The sequence below is a fragment of the Halichoerus grypus genome, chromosome 10 (assembly GCF_964656455.1).
Source record: "Halichoerus grypus chromosome 10, mHalGry1.hap1.1, whole genome shotgun sequence".
In the NCBI taxonomy this organism is placed as follows: Eukaryota; Metazoa; Chordata; class Mammalia; order Carnivora; family Phocidae; genus Halichoerus; species Halichoerus grypus.
The window spans coordinates 38913643-38928127 of record NC_135721.1 but is presented as its reverse complement, the minus strand read 5'-3'; the positions used below and the strand labels follow the sequence as shown (position 1 = coordinate 38928127).

At 48.1% G+C, this 14485-nt stretch overlaps 1 protein-coding gene across 1 annotated transcript; it reads right to left on the bottom strand.

Moving 5' to 3' along the window:
• Nucleotides 1-152: 152 nt before the first annotated feature.
• On the bottom strand, nucleotides 153-13360 carry GGCX (gamma-glutamyl carboxylase). Its single transcript, XM_036117371.2, has 15 exons — nucleotides 13207-13360; nucleotides 12640-12810; nucleotides 11125-11283; nucleotides 10632-10797; nucleotides 8835-8913; nucleotides 8064-8170; nucleotides 7022-7185; nucleotides 6434-6699; nucleotides 6156-6287; nucleotides 5409-5560; nucleotides 4795-4964; nucleotides 4449-4579; nucleotides 3998-4145; nucleotides 3642-3837; nucleotides 153-3196 (listed from the first exon to the last, which is right to left on the bottom strand). The coding sequence occupies exons 1-15, from the start codon at nucleotides 13247-13249 to the stop codon at nucleotides 3004-3006; spliced, it is 2277 nt and encodes a 758-aa protein (XP_035973264.1). The 5' UTR covers nucleotides 13250-13360; the 3' UTR covers nucleotides 153-3003.
• Between the last annotated feature and the right edge of the window lie 1125 nt (nucleotides 13361-14485).

The following is a 14485-nucleotide window of genomic DNA, read 5'->3' as shown; positions in this document are numbered from 1 at the left end:
CATGTGTCCTTACTGCAGCAGCCACTCAACTGCCAGTTAATGTTTTAAAATTGTCCAAGATTAAGAACAAAACATGGAGGGAATGGTAATGTTCTGTCTTGAAACGTAAACCCATTATCTAGCTTTCCAGTGAAAAAGTTTTTACTTAGATATGCCTTAAGTATTAATACCTTTATTATAAACAGGTGTTAAGGCTGCAAGTTACATACATGTTCAGTACGTGATACAATTGGCAAAATTTTTGAACAGTGGTGAGGGGGCCAGGTTCTAATCTATTTTATAAGATAGCTCATGAAATTACAGTGAAGATGCTGTAAGTTTCTAAAACCTTTATTCTGAGTTTGTAGAGGTCTACTCAAGAACCATCCCTTTTTAAGCCTAGGAGCTAAAGTACAGATAGCCATTTGGCACATGTTTACACAACCATGTATGAAAATCAAGTGGTGGTGTGAGGCCCAAGGAATGCTTGATTATACCTATTTGGAGGCTTAAAAATGTGTAACTGTTGGGAGGGGAGGCAAAGTTAAATCCGAAGATCTTTAAAAGTTTCAAAAAAGCCTTATCTAGAGAATAGTGCATTGCTGTAAAAACAACCATGCTGGTCAAATAAGGGGAATGGGGAAGAGCTGGGTGCCTGTAGGCTGGTGGGACAGCACCAGAGAAATTGTTAGGTTCGGTATTTACTAGGAAGATACTGGACCTCAAGGAGCTTGGAGAAGAATCTTTTGTAAAAAGGCCCTGTCTTCTGCCTAACATGGGGAGAAAAGATTCTAAAAATAAGGTGAAGAAATAGTAACCAGCCCAGGGAGAAGAGAAGCAAAGGTGTCAAATGGGGTGATGGTGACTACAAATGGTTGAATATCAAAGCATGCCATGTTACGGAAAAGTTTTGAAGGGATGACCTGGCCAGCGACAAAAGATCCAAATGCTGGGAGTAGAATGAAATGGAATACTAAAGCCCAGCTAAAAGGATGTTGATAGCCCATTCCTATAACAGCTACACGGGGCCCGATTCCTCCTGAAATCTGAACTCATTTATTCCATTGAACAGCTTTTCTCGTAAACAGTATTAAGACGACCACCTTTCCACTCCATCCCACCCCAACATTTTCACTGGGAAAAAGAGGTGGTATGCTAACAGTTTTGGGATAGCATCCTTGCCTATATTAAAACTACTGTAAGAGTCCCTTCCTCAAATGAAGAACTACTTTTCTTACCAGTCAAGTAATGAGCTGGGGTGGGGGGGTAGTGCAGGGGAACAGAAGATAGCTGAACTTACTAGCAAAGGACATTGTGCCAAGGTATATTGTGTCACTGAGATCTGCAAAACTATTGAGAACCAGTGTTCCCCCCCACACTATTCTTGACAAGTGATCAAGATACCCCGTGGCACAGCTACAGCTAGCTAACCCACACAATGCCTCGTAGGAATCAGGCTTCAGTGGGATGCCCTGATTCAGGCCCTACTGCACCTGCTCCGGTCTATCTCTACCTAGATTCCAATATAAAGGGTGAAAGAACACAGAGGTAGTAGAGATGAATAGACTGAAGAAGAGGTAGAATTGATACAACTTGGAATTTGAGAAATGTGAGAAAAAAAAGGAAGACTCGAGACAAGATATTCTGATGGCTTGGCCAGAAAAAACGCAGTTGCCACTCACTAATAGAGAAGCAGGTCTGAGTTGGGGATGAATTAAGTTCTGCTTAGGACAGAGTGAAAGCTTTGCGGGATATCCAGGTGGAGCTAGTTAGATCTATAGGTCCAGGGCACAGGAAAGAAAGCTAAGCAGCAGCACTAGAAACCATGAGGGGGACATAATCATCCCAAGTGTGTACAGTGAAAAGGCAGCTGCCTAGGAAAGAACCACTGACTGGGGGGGGGGGGGGGGGGGAGGGGGTTGGGAAGTGAAGCCTGAAAATAGAGATGCCATCCTTCATCAAAGTTACTGGGACTGCCAAATTACTGCTAGTCTTTGCTGTGAGACCATGAACAAGCACCCAGAGCAGGAGCCTTTTTTTTTTTTTTTCTTTTTTCTCTATACACTTACTTCCTAGCCCAATGCTAGGCTTTTGAGTTTTCAAGGAATTGAGGTGCTTCCTCAATCACCCTGTATATCCAAACCTACAAAATAACTGCAAACATACCCTAATCCATCACAAAGTTTGGTTAATCCCTACTTTACATCACTTTCTGCTCATCATAGGCTAGAATGATGCTAAATACACTGAACTTGAGAGAACTACTACCGATCATCTAAATTTCCTTATTAGTTTAACCTTGTCCTATTCTAACTATTCTCATAGCTGCTAGTGAAACACTTACTGGCTGTATACATAATAGGAACCATGAAGAAACTACAACTGTAGGGAAGAGAAAATTACTCTGTGAATTTAGAACTTGATCACCATCCTAATCTTACCTGTAACTAAGAAGAAAAATTTGAAGCTACATTATTTCATAATCAATGTCAGTGATTCTGCAAATGACAAAAGGCAGGGTACGGGACCTTAAGTCAAACAGACGAGATTCAAACCATCCATACATCTCTTACTAGGTATTGCCTTTGAGCAAGTTATGTTGTCTCAGCCTCACTTTCTCCAGCTGTCAGACTGGGCTCATGGTCAGTAAGGACTAAATGCAGTAATACAGGCACAACACTTCACACAGTGCCCGGCATATGACAAGTACTTGAGAACAGTGAGGTGTTGCTGTCATCATGGTACGTTAAATCTCTTTCCCCAAGGAGCCAGTCACTTGAAACCTCTTACCCCTTTAGCCTAGAAGGGCATTTTCATATTGCTTTTAAACCCCTCCTAGCTCCTCAACCTTGATTTGATAAAGCTTATCCTTGCTTGGCTTCTCTAAGGTATCCTCTCTGAATTTAAAAGAACTATAGACAAGGAAAAAAATGTATAAAATATCATTTTCTTCCCATTTCCACTGCATAGGTTAATGGTCCTATGACTGGTTGCTCCCACATGTGTACCCACCATCTGCCCCCATCAGAACTCTGAGTGGACAGGGTCAGAATTTGGCTCAGGAGGGTCAGAATTTGAAGAATCTGTGTTTGAATGACTCGACTCTCCAATTGGCTCAAAGGGTCGCAAGTTTGCGTAAGTCACCTCTTGGGCCAGCTGCTCCAGGGAAGGGCGGCCTAATGCCAGATTTCGAAGTGAGATACAAGTCATCAGGAAGCTGAAAAAGAGGGAAAAGGTCACCCAGTCTAAACTCCTGTTTCTACATAGGAATTCCTGCCAAAGGCCTTAGGGCTACCTGGTCCTACCTTCTCTCATCCAGGCAGAAGCGAAAATATCCCCCTGGTGACCCACCCATCCCAGCTGGAAGGGCACCCCACTCTTTATATGGTCTGGTAGAGGATTCCAGAGTGGGGTAGGAATAACCCACAAGAGGCTGGTGATAAGCTGAGGTGGAACAAGACAGCAGGCCATCAGACACAGATCATTTACTCTTCCATTAAGTCAGGGAAAGGAGAATGGAGAGGGAAAAAGATACTTAGCACTAGACTATCCTTTCCTGGGAGAGTACCATCCCCCCCCCCCATCATTACCTTCACCAGAGAAAAGTTACCCAACTCGCAAGCATCTGATGGCAATGACTAGTACTGTTGTGGAAAACTTACCTGCGGCGAAAGATATAGAGCTTCCGCAGCAAGAAGCGGAAGAGGCGCTCGTGGAAAGGGGTATTTCTCCGGCGCTCAAGCTCTTGGAGCCTTCGCTGGCGTCTAAGAAAGGTCTGAACCAGCGGTGTTGGCTCAGGGCCCCCTTGTACTTCCCCTTCCAGCAGAGGTTGCAGCTCTGGAGGTAGAGGCCCCGTTTCTGCCCAGAAGATGGCAAAAAGAGGAATCACTGAGATTATTCTTTTAGAACTCTCACCAGCCAGAACCTTCCAGTTCATTCTTTAATGGCTAGATCCTCATTCACAGCCCTGATTTCTCATAACCAGGTGCCTTCTCAGCCCAACTCTTCATATACTCACCCGTTCCATTCTCCACCTTCTCCTTTAATTCTTGTAGATAAGCCAGGTCTTGCTCCAATGCAAGCTCTGTAGTATTGATGTAGATGTACATGTAGCAGGAAGGACTGGGTGATATCGTATACACCTTATGGTACTCACCAGCGGGCAACTGACAAGGGGGAGGAAATGGATGGATTTCACTCCCTAACCTTTCCCTCGGCAGCCTATGCGCCTCCTACACTACCCACTGTATCCCAATCCACCCTCCCCCCGCCTCCCCAAGGCACTTTCTTCTCATTGTGTTTTGGAGTCCAAAGGAACTGACTTCTAGAATCCTGGATGAGGCTATTCACAGCCCCGGGGGGGGGGGGGGGGGGGGGGCCTTGCTTTTTGAGCTGCCACTTTTTAAGTCTGTAATAAATTAACTCCACTCATCTAAACTTCTCTGCCATTGTTAATTCCAGCAAAATACCTGCATTTTTTCTCCCTCCTGAAGAGTCTGATTCTTCTGTTCTGCCATCAGCTCGACAATCACCTCCCCCTGTAGCAGCTGAATGCTAGTATTGCCCAGGTCTTCACTCACAAAATTCTCCAGGTGCAGCCCTGCCAGGGGCAACAGAGTTCCCCATCCCATCCTATGGAAGATGAAATCACTCCCAGCCAGAACAGAGACATCACACCTTTACCACTACCACCCCTCAGGTTTCAAGAACACTCCTCCCACCAGGAATGCCCCTCCCCCCTCTATCACATGCAGTGTCCCCAGCCAAGGAAGCCACAAGGAAAGACAGCAAAGCTTTCTTTGCTTTCCTCCATACCAGGGAAATCTGCAATGAAGACCACCTCAGTGTGGTTGTCCAGGCTGCTCTTGATTTCTTGTAACTTGGTCCTCCAGGGAGATAGGTCCATCAACAGTGGCTGCAGCCAAGGTGTACGTTGGAAGGGGGACCAGGCGGCTTGCACGATGTCCACACGAGGGTCAAAAATCCTTAGGAAAGAAAACCATGTTCTAAGGAGACCACAGCCACCTACCCATCAGCATTTCTGGTTCTGTTTCTTTCATCACTGTTCCCACATAGAGGGAACAGGGTTTCCAGATAGAAGAAATGGCTTATGTCAGCATGTTATTGCCATTCTGGGGCAGAGAGAGAAAGGAAAGAGATTCTGGAGCACAGGGGAAGAATGGGGGTTAGTGGCCACCTGAGAATTGAGTTAACAGCTTCTTAAAGAAAAAAAAAAAAAGTCAGTTACCTTTTCTTCTGGTTGATGGTGCCCCCTGCTGGAAGCAATCAGCTATGCCCACAACCAGGTGAACAGGGACATGCACCAGAGGACAGCCTTTCAAGCAAGACAACACTGGGGAGCATGGGCTATTCATCTCGGCAAAAGGAGTGGGACTTCATTTTTCCCCTTCTCTGTTCCCCTTGCCCACCTCTGTTGGAAGCGGTCATTGATGGAGACCCAAATATCAAAGTAGATCTGGGGCTCAGTGACATTGTACTTGGGAAGCAGGTGGCTCAGGCAAGTGGCATATTGCTTCAGCATGTCTGCGTGATCCTTCCATCGCCGGCTCTGTGTGAATACCTGCCCCAAAGCCCCATATTAGTCCCACCTCATCGTTATCAACCTCCCAGAAAGATCATGCACCGCATTGGGGCGCCTGGGTGGCTCAGTTGTTAAACATCTGCCTTTGGCTCAGGTCATGATCCCAGGGTCCTGGGATCGAGCCCCGCATCGGGCTCCCTGCTCTGCGGGAAGCCTGCTTCTCCCTCTCCCACTCCCCCTGCTTGTGTTCCCTCTCTCGCTGTGTCTCTGTCAAATAAATAAATAAAATCTTTAAAAAAAAAAAAAAAAAAAAAGATCATGCACCGCCAATGGCACTAAGAGATCCCTGCCTGGTTCCTGCTTTGACCAGGAAAAAAAAAACCTGAACTTGTCTTTGGGGAAGAATTTTTCATTGCTGGGCTTTTTAATACTTATTTCCTAAACCTAGTTTCAATTCAAAGAAAGTGAATGGCACGGTCCTATTTCAACTTCGACAAAAGAAGGGTCAACCTGGCTCCTGAGAAAGGGCAGAGTGGACCCAAATGTGTTTTATAATTATGTTTAGGATCAAACCAGACCCCGAGGCTCCAGGAAGCTCTGAAGAAGTGTAAGCCGTCAACATCAGGTGGCTCACCCCAGGGTTCAGGTAGCCCAGCTCGCCAGTGCGGCCGTCCCGGTAGGTGATCTTCACGTGCTGGTGGGAGCGCGAGTGCACCATCATGTCCCAGGAATAGCCGTACAGCCCATTTGTCCAGTTGTTATAGCCCTGAGAAGGCAGGGCAGAGGCAATCAGCCCGCTGTTCTCGTATTATCCCCATGCCCCGCCAACACAGGGCTGCAAAACCAGCCCCACACCTTCCCTAATGCTGTGCCCTCTGCCACCTCCCAAGCTAACCCCCAGGCCACACACACCTGGGTGAGGAAATGGGAATAGGGCAGGAAGAGCTGCTCCAGGAGGTAGAGCAGGGTGAAGGCGGCACCGAGCTGGTGGCGCAGCCCAGGCTTCTGGCCACCCTTGGCCCGGCTCCTCTTATACACGCAGGACTCGCTGGGCTGAGGGGCAGCCTTGAGGGGCAGTAGTTCCTGCAGCCTTTCGGGGAAGCGAGATACTAGCTTCCGGGGCCACTCAGGGGAGCAGAAGAGAGGGCTGCTGGCCAGCATGACGTAGGGGAACATTCCTAGAGAAGGAGGGAGGAAATAAGTGTTTCAGGAGTTTGGCTGGGGGGGAACCTGGGTAATCCCTCAAGCCCTCTCCTTTAGGAAGCCTCTCCCAGGTATTCCACCTGTGATGAGAGCAGCTCGTAACTAGAGGCATCTTACTTCCCCGAGACTCCTTACTCCGCAACATACTGGCTGAGCCCAGAGGCCCCAGTCCTCTCCTCCCGTTGACTACCATTTCAGTGACTGCACCAGGCTCAACGCAGCTCCAGTTGCCATCGCCATCTCCCACTCCCCACACACCTGTGGCTTCCCACCTCCTACCAGACCACCGGTACTGACCAATGCTGAAGAGCTGGGAATTCATGCAGTGGAAGTAGGACACGAAGAGGAGGCCAATGGACCTCGAGGCATCAAAAAAGAGCAGGAAACCAGCTGAGAGGTCAAGCAGCAGTCCGCACCAGTGCACCACTAGCAGACTGGTCATCTCCTCGGACAACACCAGTCTGCAGACACCAGAGACAGAGGTCAGGTGCCGGCCCACTGCGGAACCCAGCATGCACAGCACATTCACGGCCAACGCGCCCCTGCTCACCCTGTCCCTGCCAAAGGTCACCCTAGCAGGTGCGTACAAGAACTCTACATGAAGACACCCTATGGTAGAGTTTCCAACCCCCTTTCCTTTCCCACACACTTTAGGTGTTCAATTTCTTTTCAATATACCCTATGTGCTAACCAAGGGCAGATTTCCTAGGGCAAATCTGATGGAGAAGTGAGTGTATTTGGTGGTGGCGGGGAGGGGCGGGGGTGGTAGATTCTTCACGGAGATTATAAACGAGAAGAAACTTTAAAAGGCGAATGCCTAACATAATAAAATCAAACGTTTGGAACTGGGAAATAACAGGGAAGAGGAAAAAGAACAAAGTAAAATGCGAGGAAAAAACACGGGAGGAAGGGAGAAATCAGGATTTTCTAAAGAGGTGGCGACAAAGCTTTGGCAGGACAGGGACGCCGACTGTCCATCTTCTAAGTCTGCTGGCCCAGAAGTCCTGGCGAGAGGCTGGGGTGGCCACCCAATGACACGGGCCCCACCCACAGCAGCGGCTGGGAGCTCGGACTCATTCACCAAATCACCTTATTCTGATTCTTTCCTTTTGTTTTTTAGTTTTTTCCCTTCATTCTTGGCCCTACCACACATCTCCTAGATACTCTGGTAAGACTGACTCCGCCTTCTGCTAAAGAGAAAGATGAGCGGACAGAGGAAAGCATGTGGCCAACTGAGGCAAAGCAGGACCAGCAGCCGTCCCTGCAGACCCGAGGCAGGCGAGTTCCCCGCTGTGTACCGGGGCCACAGCAAGAGAACTCTGCTCTGCCTGCCACTCACTTGAAGGGACCGAAGAGCCAGTGCCGGGACAGATATTCCATGGAATAGCCCTCAACCCAGTCCGCATCCAGCTTCTTCACACCCGCAATGAAGTACACGATGAAGATCTGCAAGCGCAAAACACAAAGTGAATGTTCAAACACAAAAGAACATGGTTTTCTACAGACTATCACAAATGACCTAAGTCCTGATCTGAGTTCAGGGCCTAAAGATTTTGATTCATTCAATTCACTCATCTGAGGTCTTCACTCGTCCAACAAGTATTTAGGGCCATTCTGCCAATGCCAGGCACAGTATTCGGTCCCAAGGGAAGTCATGAAGCACAGATCTCTCTTAAGGATGCTCATCTAGGGGCGCCTGGGTGGCTCAGTCATTAAGTGTCTGCCTTCGGCTCAGGTCATGATTCCAGGGTCCTGGGATCCAGTCCCGCATCGGGCTCCCTGCTTGGCGGGAAGCCTGCTTCTCCCTCTCTCTCTCCCCCTGCTTGTGTTCCTGCTCTTGCTATCTCTCTGTCAAGCAAATAAATAAAATCTTAAAAAAAAAAAAAAAAAAAAAGGATGCTCATCTAGCAGGGCCAAAGCTCTATCCTTTCCATGACGAGGTGAGAGAACCCAGAGACTAGGGGTTTGGCAACGAAAGAGTCAGCCTCGCTTTCCAGCAAAAGGGAAAAAAGGGAAGATCCAGGGAGGCAGAGTACAGAGCCACCTGGCAGCAGGATGGTCGTGCTGATGATGGCTGTAGAACACCCCCCCCTTTCCAAAAATCCTGTACCTGGCCACGCAGCACAGCATAGTTCCAAAGGGGCACGTGGGCATTCCGCTTACGGGCATTCAGCAGGCCGTCAACAGACCTACACCGAGGAAGTGAGGATTAAGGAGAGCTGCTCAGTCCAGCACATTTCCACCTTTCTCAGTGTAATAATCTATCTATCCCAGGACATCCCCACATCCTCTCTGGTCCTCTGGGATCTTCTGAGGCTCTTCAGAATTATATGAGCGAATTTAACAGTGCTTATTTTCAGTCATAACAGAAATGTTACTAGTGGGTTAGAACAACACACAGTTCAGTGTTTACCATTAGTTAGTAAATTAGTAGGTCTTAATGGAACACATCAGGAAAAGGATTACAATGCTTCAGAATATGACTGAATTTGAAAAAAGAATGCATTTGAGGGAATGTTTGAAAAGCTCAAGGTGTATGTAACTATATAGTACATTTAAGAAAAAAAAAATTCAATATCCAAAACAAACTGACATCTCAGAGACCTAGATGCCAGGATCTAGTGCTGGAGCTTACCTTGGGAGAGAACCTATAAACCCAAGATACTAAGACTATATGTATTCTGGGGAGGTGGAAGCAAAGCAGGTTTCAAGAAGACAATGAATGAGCTGAGAGGTTGGGAAGGGGGCAGCTTACACTTGTGGTTAAGAGCCTCATGGCATTGTAATGAGGAAAAATTTAAAGTGTTTAGTGCCTGGCCATGTGGAAAGTCCTGAGTAAGGGATAAATATTTTTTCAAATTGTGTAAAAATTATAAAAATGAAACTTTTCAGGAGTATTCTGTCAGAACTGTCTCTTGATTTTGTATGATCAGAGCTGGGCAACTGAATGAGTTTAAAGGTTTACAAAGGGTATCTGTAGGTATAATTAATGACTGATAAATCACTAACAAATTCAATGTTTGAGATTTTTTTCTCTATACCCATCTTACTGACATCTCCTATTTCCTTTTCACTTAATGGGAAGAATCCCTAGAGGTTATCTGCCCTGCCACCCTGTCTCCAAATCCCTTCACCACCTCCCCTGAGAGATGGTCACCTAAGCCAGAGGTGGGGGAGGGTTACCTCCTCCCAGGACAGCACTGCTGAGCAGCCCTGGTGGGCCCTCTCCTTCTGACATGACTCTGCCTTACAGCAGCTTCTACTCTTGGCTCTAACTCTGCCCCTCTGGGCTCACACAGAGAAAGTCTGCTCCCTCTTCCACATGACCACCCTTGAAGTATCTGAAAACATCTATGTCTGGCTTTAGTCTTCTCTTCTTCTCTCTAAGTGGATTACAGGAAGTGGATAGATCAAGGCACCTGGGGAGATATGGAAAGAGTGAAGGGGTGGGAATGGAGCCATTCTGCTTTTTGTCATCCCAAGTGCCCCAACCTCACTGACCCTTCCCCCTCCCAAATTCATCCGGACCAAAGTGTGCCCTTATAACCACACTTTGCAAAGCGTGGTTGAAAATATGCTTGCTGGGGGGCGCCTGGGTGGCTCAGTCGTTAAGCGGCTGCCTTTGGCTCAGGTCATGATCCCAGAGTCCTGGGATCGAGTCCCACATCGGGCTCCCTACTCAGCGGGAAGCCTGCTTCTCCCTCTCCCACTCCCCCTGCTTGCGTTCCTGCTCGCGCTGTCTCTGTCTCTGTCAAATAAATAAATAAAATCTTTAAAAAAAAAAATCTTAAAAAAAAAAAAAAAGGAAATATGCTTGCTGGGGCAAATTCTAGAACCTCACCGGGCCCCTACCACTGGTAACCATCCTGACCCAGCCAACCCCTTCCCCTTTCCCCTAGAATCATACCAGTAGTGGTTTGCATCCATGAATGTTAGCTGAAAGGCCAACAAACCATACAGATAGGAGTGGTTGTTCCATGACGTCTTGTCCAGGAGAAACACATACCAGTATGGCAGCAGGAATAACACACAGCTCATCCGGTAGCACAGGCCCAGCATCATGCCCAGGGCCCCTGGGATTTGTGGGGGAGAGGATTAAGAGGTCAAAGGGTCACCACAGGCCCAGCTCCCCCGGGACAGGCTGTGGGTGGGATTAAGAAAAGTCATTGGACATTTTATAATCGTAAAACCAAATGAAAATCAAATGTTATTTTAGTATTTTAAAAAGACTTATGGGGGTCACAGCTCAGATGACACACAGGTCAGCGGGATGAAATTAAAGAGTCACAGCAGAAGTGAAATAATGAACCCAAGACTTTGGTCATTCACCAGCATGCTTTGTATTTCTATGGTTTAGGCAGGCCAGTCAATACTCCCATCTCTCCCATACTTTCCCTCACCCAGAAACATGACGGTATAGACAAGATACATCCAGTCAAGTGGTAGTGGCTGCAGGGCGTCCAGCAAGGGGAAGCGGCACACATCTAGCCCATCCAGGTATCTTCGGTCCAGGGAGCTGAGCCCCCGTTCTTGGGGAATGTCCAACACCATCATCAGCCCTGGGAAGGCAGTCGAGGAGGGGCCATTAGGCCTCAGCAAAGGAAGCAGTGAAATACACTGGAATACAGTTGGATGCACCCAGCTCCAGGGTCAGACTTCTTACCTAACACTGGCTCTGCCATTTATTCATTCATTCAACAATAATTACTGAGAACCTGCTCTGTGCTAGGCATTATGCCAGCTGTGCGATCTCAGATAACCACTGCACCTCCCGGAGCCAACTCCTCATTCCCTATTTGAGAAAGGGACTCATAATATATAATTTACAGGGTTACGGGGGGCGCCTGTGTGGCTTAGCCGGTTAAGCATCTGCCTTTGGCTCAGGTCATGATCCCAGGATCCTGGGATGGAGCCCCGCATCAGGCTCTCTGCTCAGCAGGGAACCTGCTTCTTCCTCTCCCTTGGCCCCTTCCTCTGCTTGTGCGCTCTCTCTCTCTCAAATAAATAAATAAAATCTTTAAAAAGAAATTTTATAGGGTTACAAAGAGGATTAAATGAGAGAAGTGTACAAAATGCTATAAAAGCTGTTCGGGTTTTGATAATTTAAGGTCTGTCCTATGAAGCCATAAAAAGTGTTCTAGGGTGGTGCGTCTCAACTTTTATCACTTCTTAGCACACCCAGAAAACAGTATTTGGCTTACCACACTAGAGCAAACAGAAGGGGCTACTCAGGTCAGGAAGCCAGTTCCAGTTAAAGCAGGGTTTCTCAACCTCAGGACTACTCACATTTGGGGCTGGTTAATTATTTGCTGGGAGGGGCTATCCTGTGCATCATAGGTCACTTAGCAGTATCCCTGGCTCCTAAGTAGATACCAGTAGCCACCTATTTCCCTTCCATCAAGTTGTGACAAATAAAAATGTCTACAGACATTGCCAAATATCTCCTGGAGAGCAAAACTGTCACCCTTGAGACTGGGCTAAGGGAATTAATACCTTAGCACATCTGTAACCCATTCCAAGCATACATGCTGTGGCCTACGAGTTAGGAAACTCTGGATTAGGGAGTCACAGCCAAAATGTCTGCCCTATCACGCCTGCTATTTCTCTGAGGTCTGGTCCTGAGTATAGTTACTGGGCAACTTCATGCCACAAGCAAGATGGGTCTCTGGGCATCCGCCTCTGTATTTCCTATGGCCTCAGATCAAAGTATTTCTGGCCTCCAAACCCTAATCAGAGGAGACAAAGGTGGATTTGATCCTATACACCACAAATCTCTCTTCCAGGAAATCAGTATCTATCTTCAGCTCTGAAGGAAAGGGAGGCAAGTCACTAAGTAAGTAACCAAGAAATGCACAAGGGACGATGGTTATTCTTCCACCCATCACCACACTGGCCCCTCCAGAAACCCGATTTACCAAAGAGAAAACGGAAGACAGCCAGGCTGGCAGGATCCGTTGGTCGATTCAGCAGGGTCACCAGCCTTCCCCAGCTGGAAACATCTGTCCACTCAAACCCCAAGAGTGTCCCCATTCCGCTGCCCTGCCTGGGCCCTGAAGACTGTCCAGCCTTGTCTTTCTGTACTTTATCTGCAAACAACAAACAGAAAGTGTATGCGCAGGTGTGGGGACGGACATGCTTTAAAATCGGCTCCTCCCCAAATCACAGAAATCACGGCCCCTACAGCCCCAGGGTTTCTTCGAAGCTACCAGGGTTCTCCCCCTGATTTCTGACTACTAGAAACACCCTCGCAGTGCCAGATCCTTCTGGATCTCCCAATGTCCCAGAACCTCTCTGACTGCAGCCCCCAACCGCAAAGCGCCCCGAGGGTCATCATCACCCCAAAGCCCCGGACTGCAATCTCTCTCTACAAGCCCCTTCCAGAGACCCCTTTCCCGGAGTCCCACAGGAGAGTCCTACCGCCCCCACCCCTTTGAGACAGAGTCCCTCTCTCTCTCCGCCGCATGGGAGGACTCTGAGCCTACGTGAGTCCGGCGGGACCCGCGCGGACCGGGCAGACACCGCCATGGCACCGCGGAAGTAAGACGGCCAAAGCAGCGGCGCCCAAGCAGCGGCGCCCAAGCCCGGAGCGTCGGGAGGAATCACTTCCCTAAGCCCCGCCTCCCCGACACATCAGCACGCGCGCGGCCGGCCGTAAAGCGCTAGGTCTGTCGTGAAGGGCTCCCGCCGGCGGCGCCTGCTCCCTGCCTAGGGGCAAAGGGCGGAGCGAGGAGCCTTGGGGCGGGGGGAGAGGGAGCGCGGGCTGGTCTCACCTTAACCGGTGACGGAGGAGGAGCGAGGACACCCCCAGACGAGCTTGTTTTCAGCCGCCAGACCAGTGTCGCCAAGAAGCGTCCCAAAGCCCCTGGTGCTTTCAGCACTAAGAAATCTCAGAGTCCTGACAACTTCCCTGCCATCCCCCCGCCCCCATTAGGTCTCTCCAGGTTGTAGTGGCCCTGCGGTTCTCCCTGAGGGGAGCAATGTGGGTGCAAATGTCAGACTCTTTCCCCAAGAGGTTGACCCCAAGAGTTGAGGACGCACCTGGAAGGGCTGTCCCGGCGTAGGGAGAGGGTGCGAGTTCCTTTATTCTCTCTTCCAGTACCTGCCAAGAACCAGAGGTTTCAAATCAGCGGGGGAAACCCGAACGACACAACTGTAGGGGGATGTAGAATAGGGGCAGTGCGTAGAGTGTGCTCGATCAGGGAGGATTCCTAGAGGTGAGTCTTGAACAGCCCTACAAGATCTAATTTTCTGCCCTGGGATTGGCCAGCAGGATCACAGGAAGGCATCCTAGAAAAGCAGTTCTCATATTTTCTTGGTGTCAGGACACTTTCACACTGCTACACATTATTGAGAACCCTAAAGAACTTTTATTTATGTGGGTTATATTTTTCCACATTTACCATGTTGGAAATTTATACTGAGAAATGTTTATATATTGATTCACTTTAAAAAAACAGTAATAAACCATGTTTACAAATAAAACATGTTTACATAAATAACTTTTATGGAAAAAAGTTTATTTTCCACAAAAAATTGCACAAGTAGTACTGTATTGTTTTATATGCAAATCTAATGTCTGGATTAATTGGAAACAGCTGGATTCTCATATCTACTTCTGCATGTGATCTGGTGTTGATTGAAGTATGTGAAGGAAATCTGGCCTCACAGATACTCAGTTGGAAAAAGGAAAAACATTTTAATAACGTTTTTAGATAATTGTGGGTATCCTTCTTTGATACCACCCCTAAACTTAAAAGTGGT

Bases quoted from the DNA above. Each gene is read 5' to 3' on its own strand.
- GGCX (XM_036117371.2), bottom strand. From the start codon at position 13,249: ATGGCGGTGTCTGCCCGGTCCGCGCGGGTCCCGCCGGACTCAC. The intron at 5,561-6,155 runs GTGAGCCACCTG...GCTTTGGGGCAG, and splicing joins TGGGCTACCTGAACCCTGGG to GTATTCACACAGAGCCGGCG. The intron at 4,965-5,408 runs GTGGGCAAGGGG...TTCTTTCCTAAG, and splicing joins AATGACCGCTTCCAACAGAG to GATTTTTGACCCTCGTGTGG.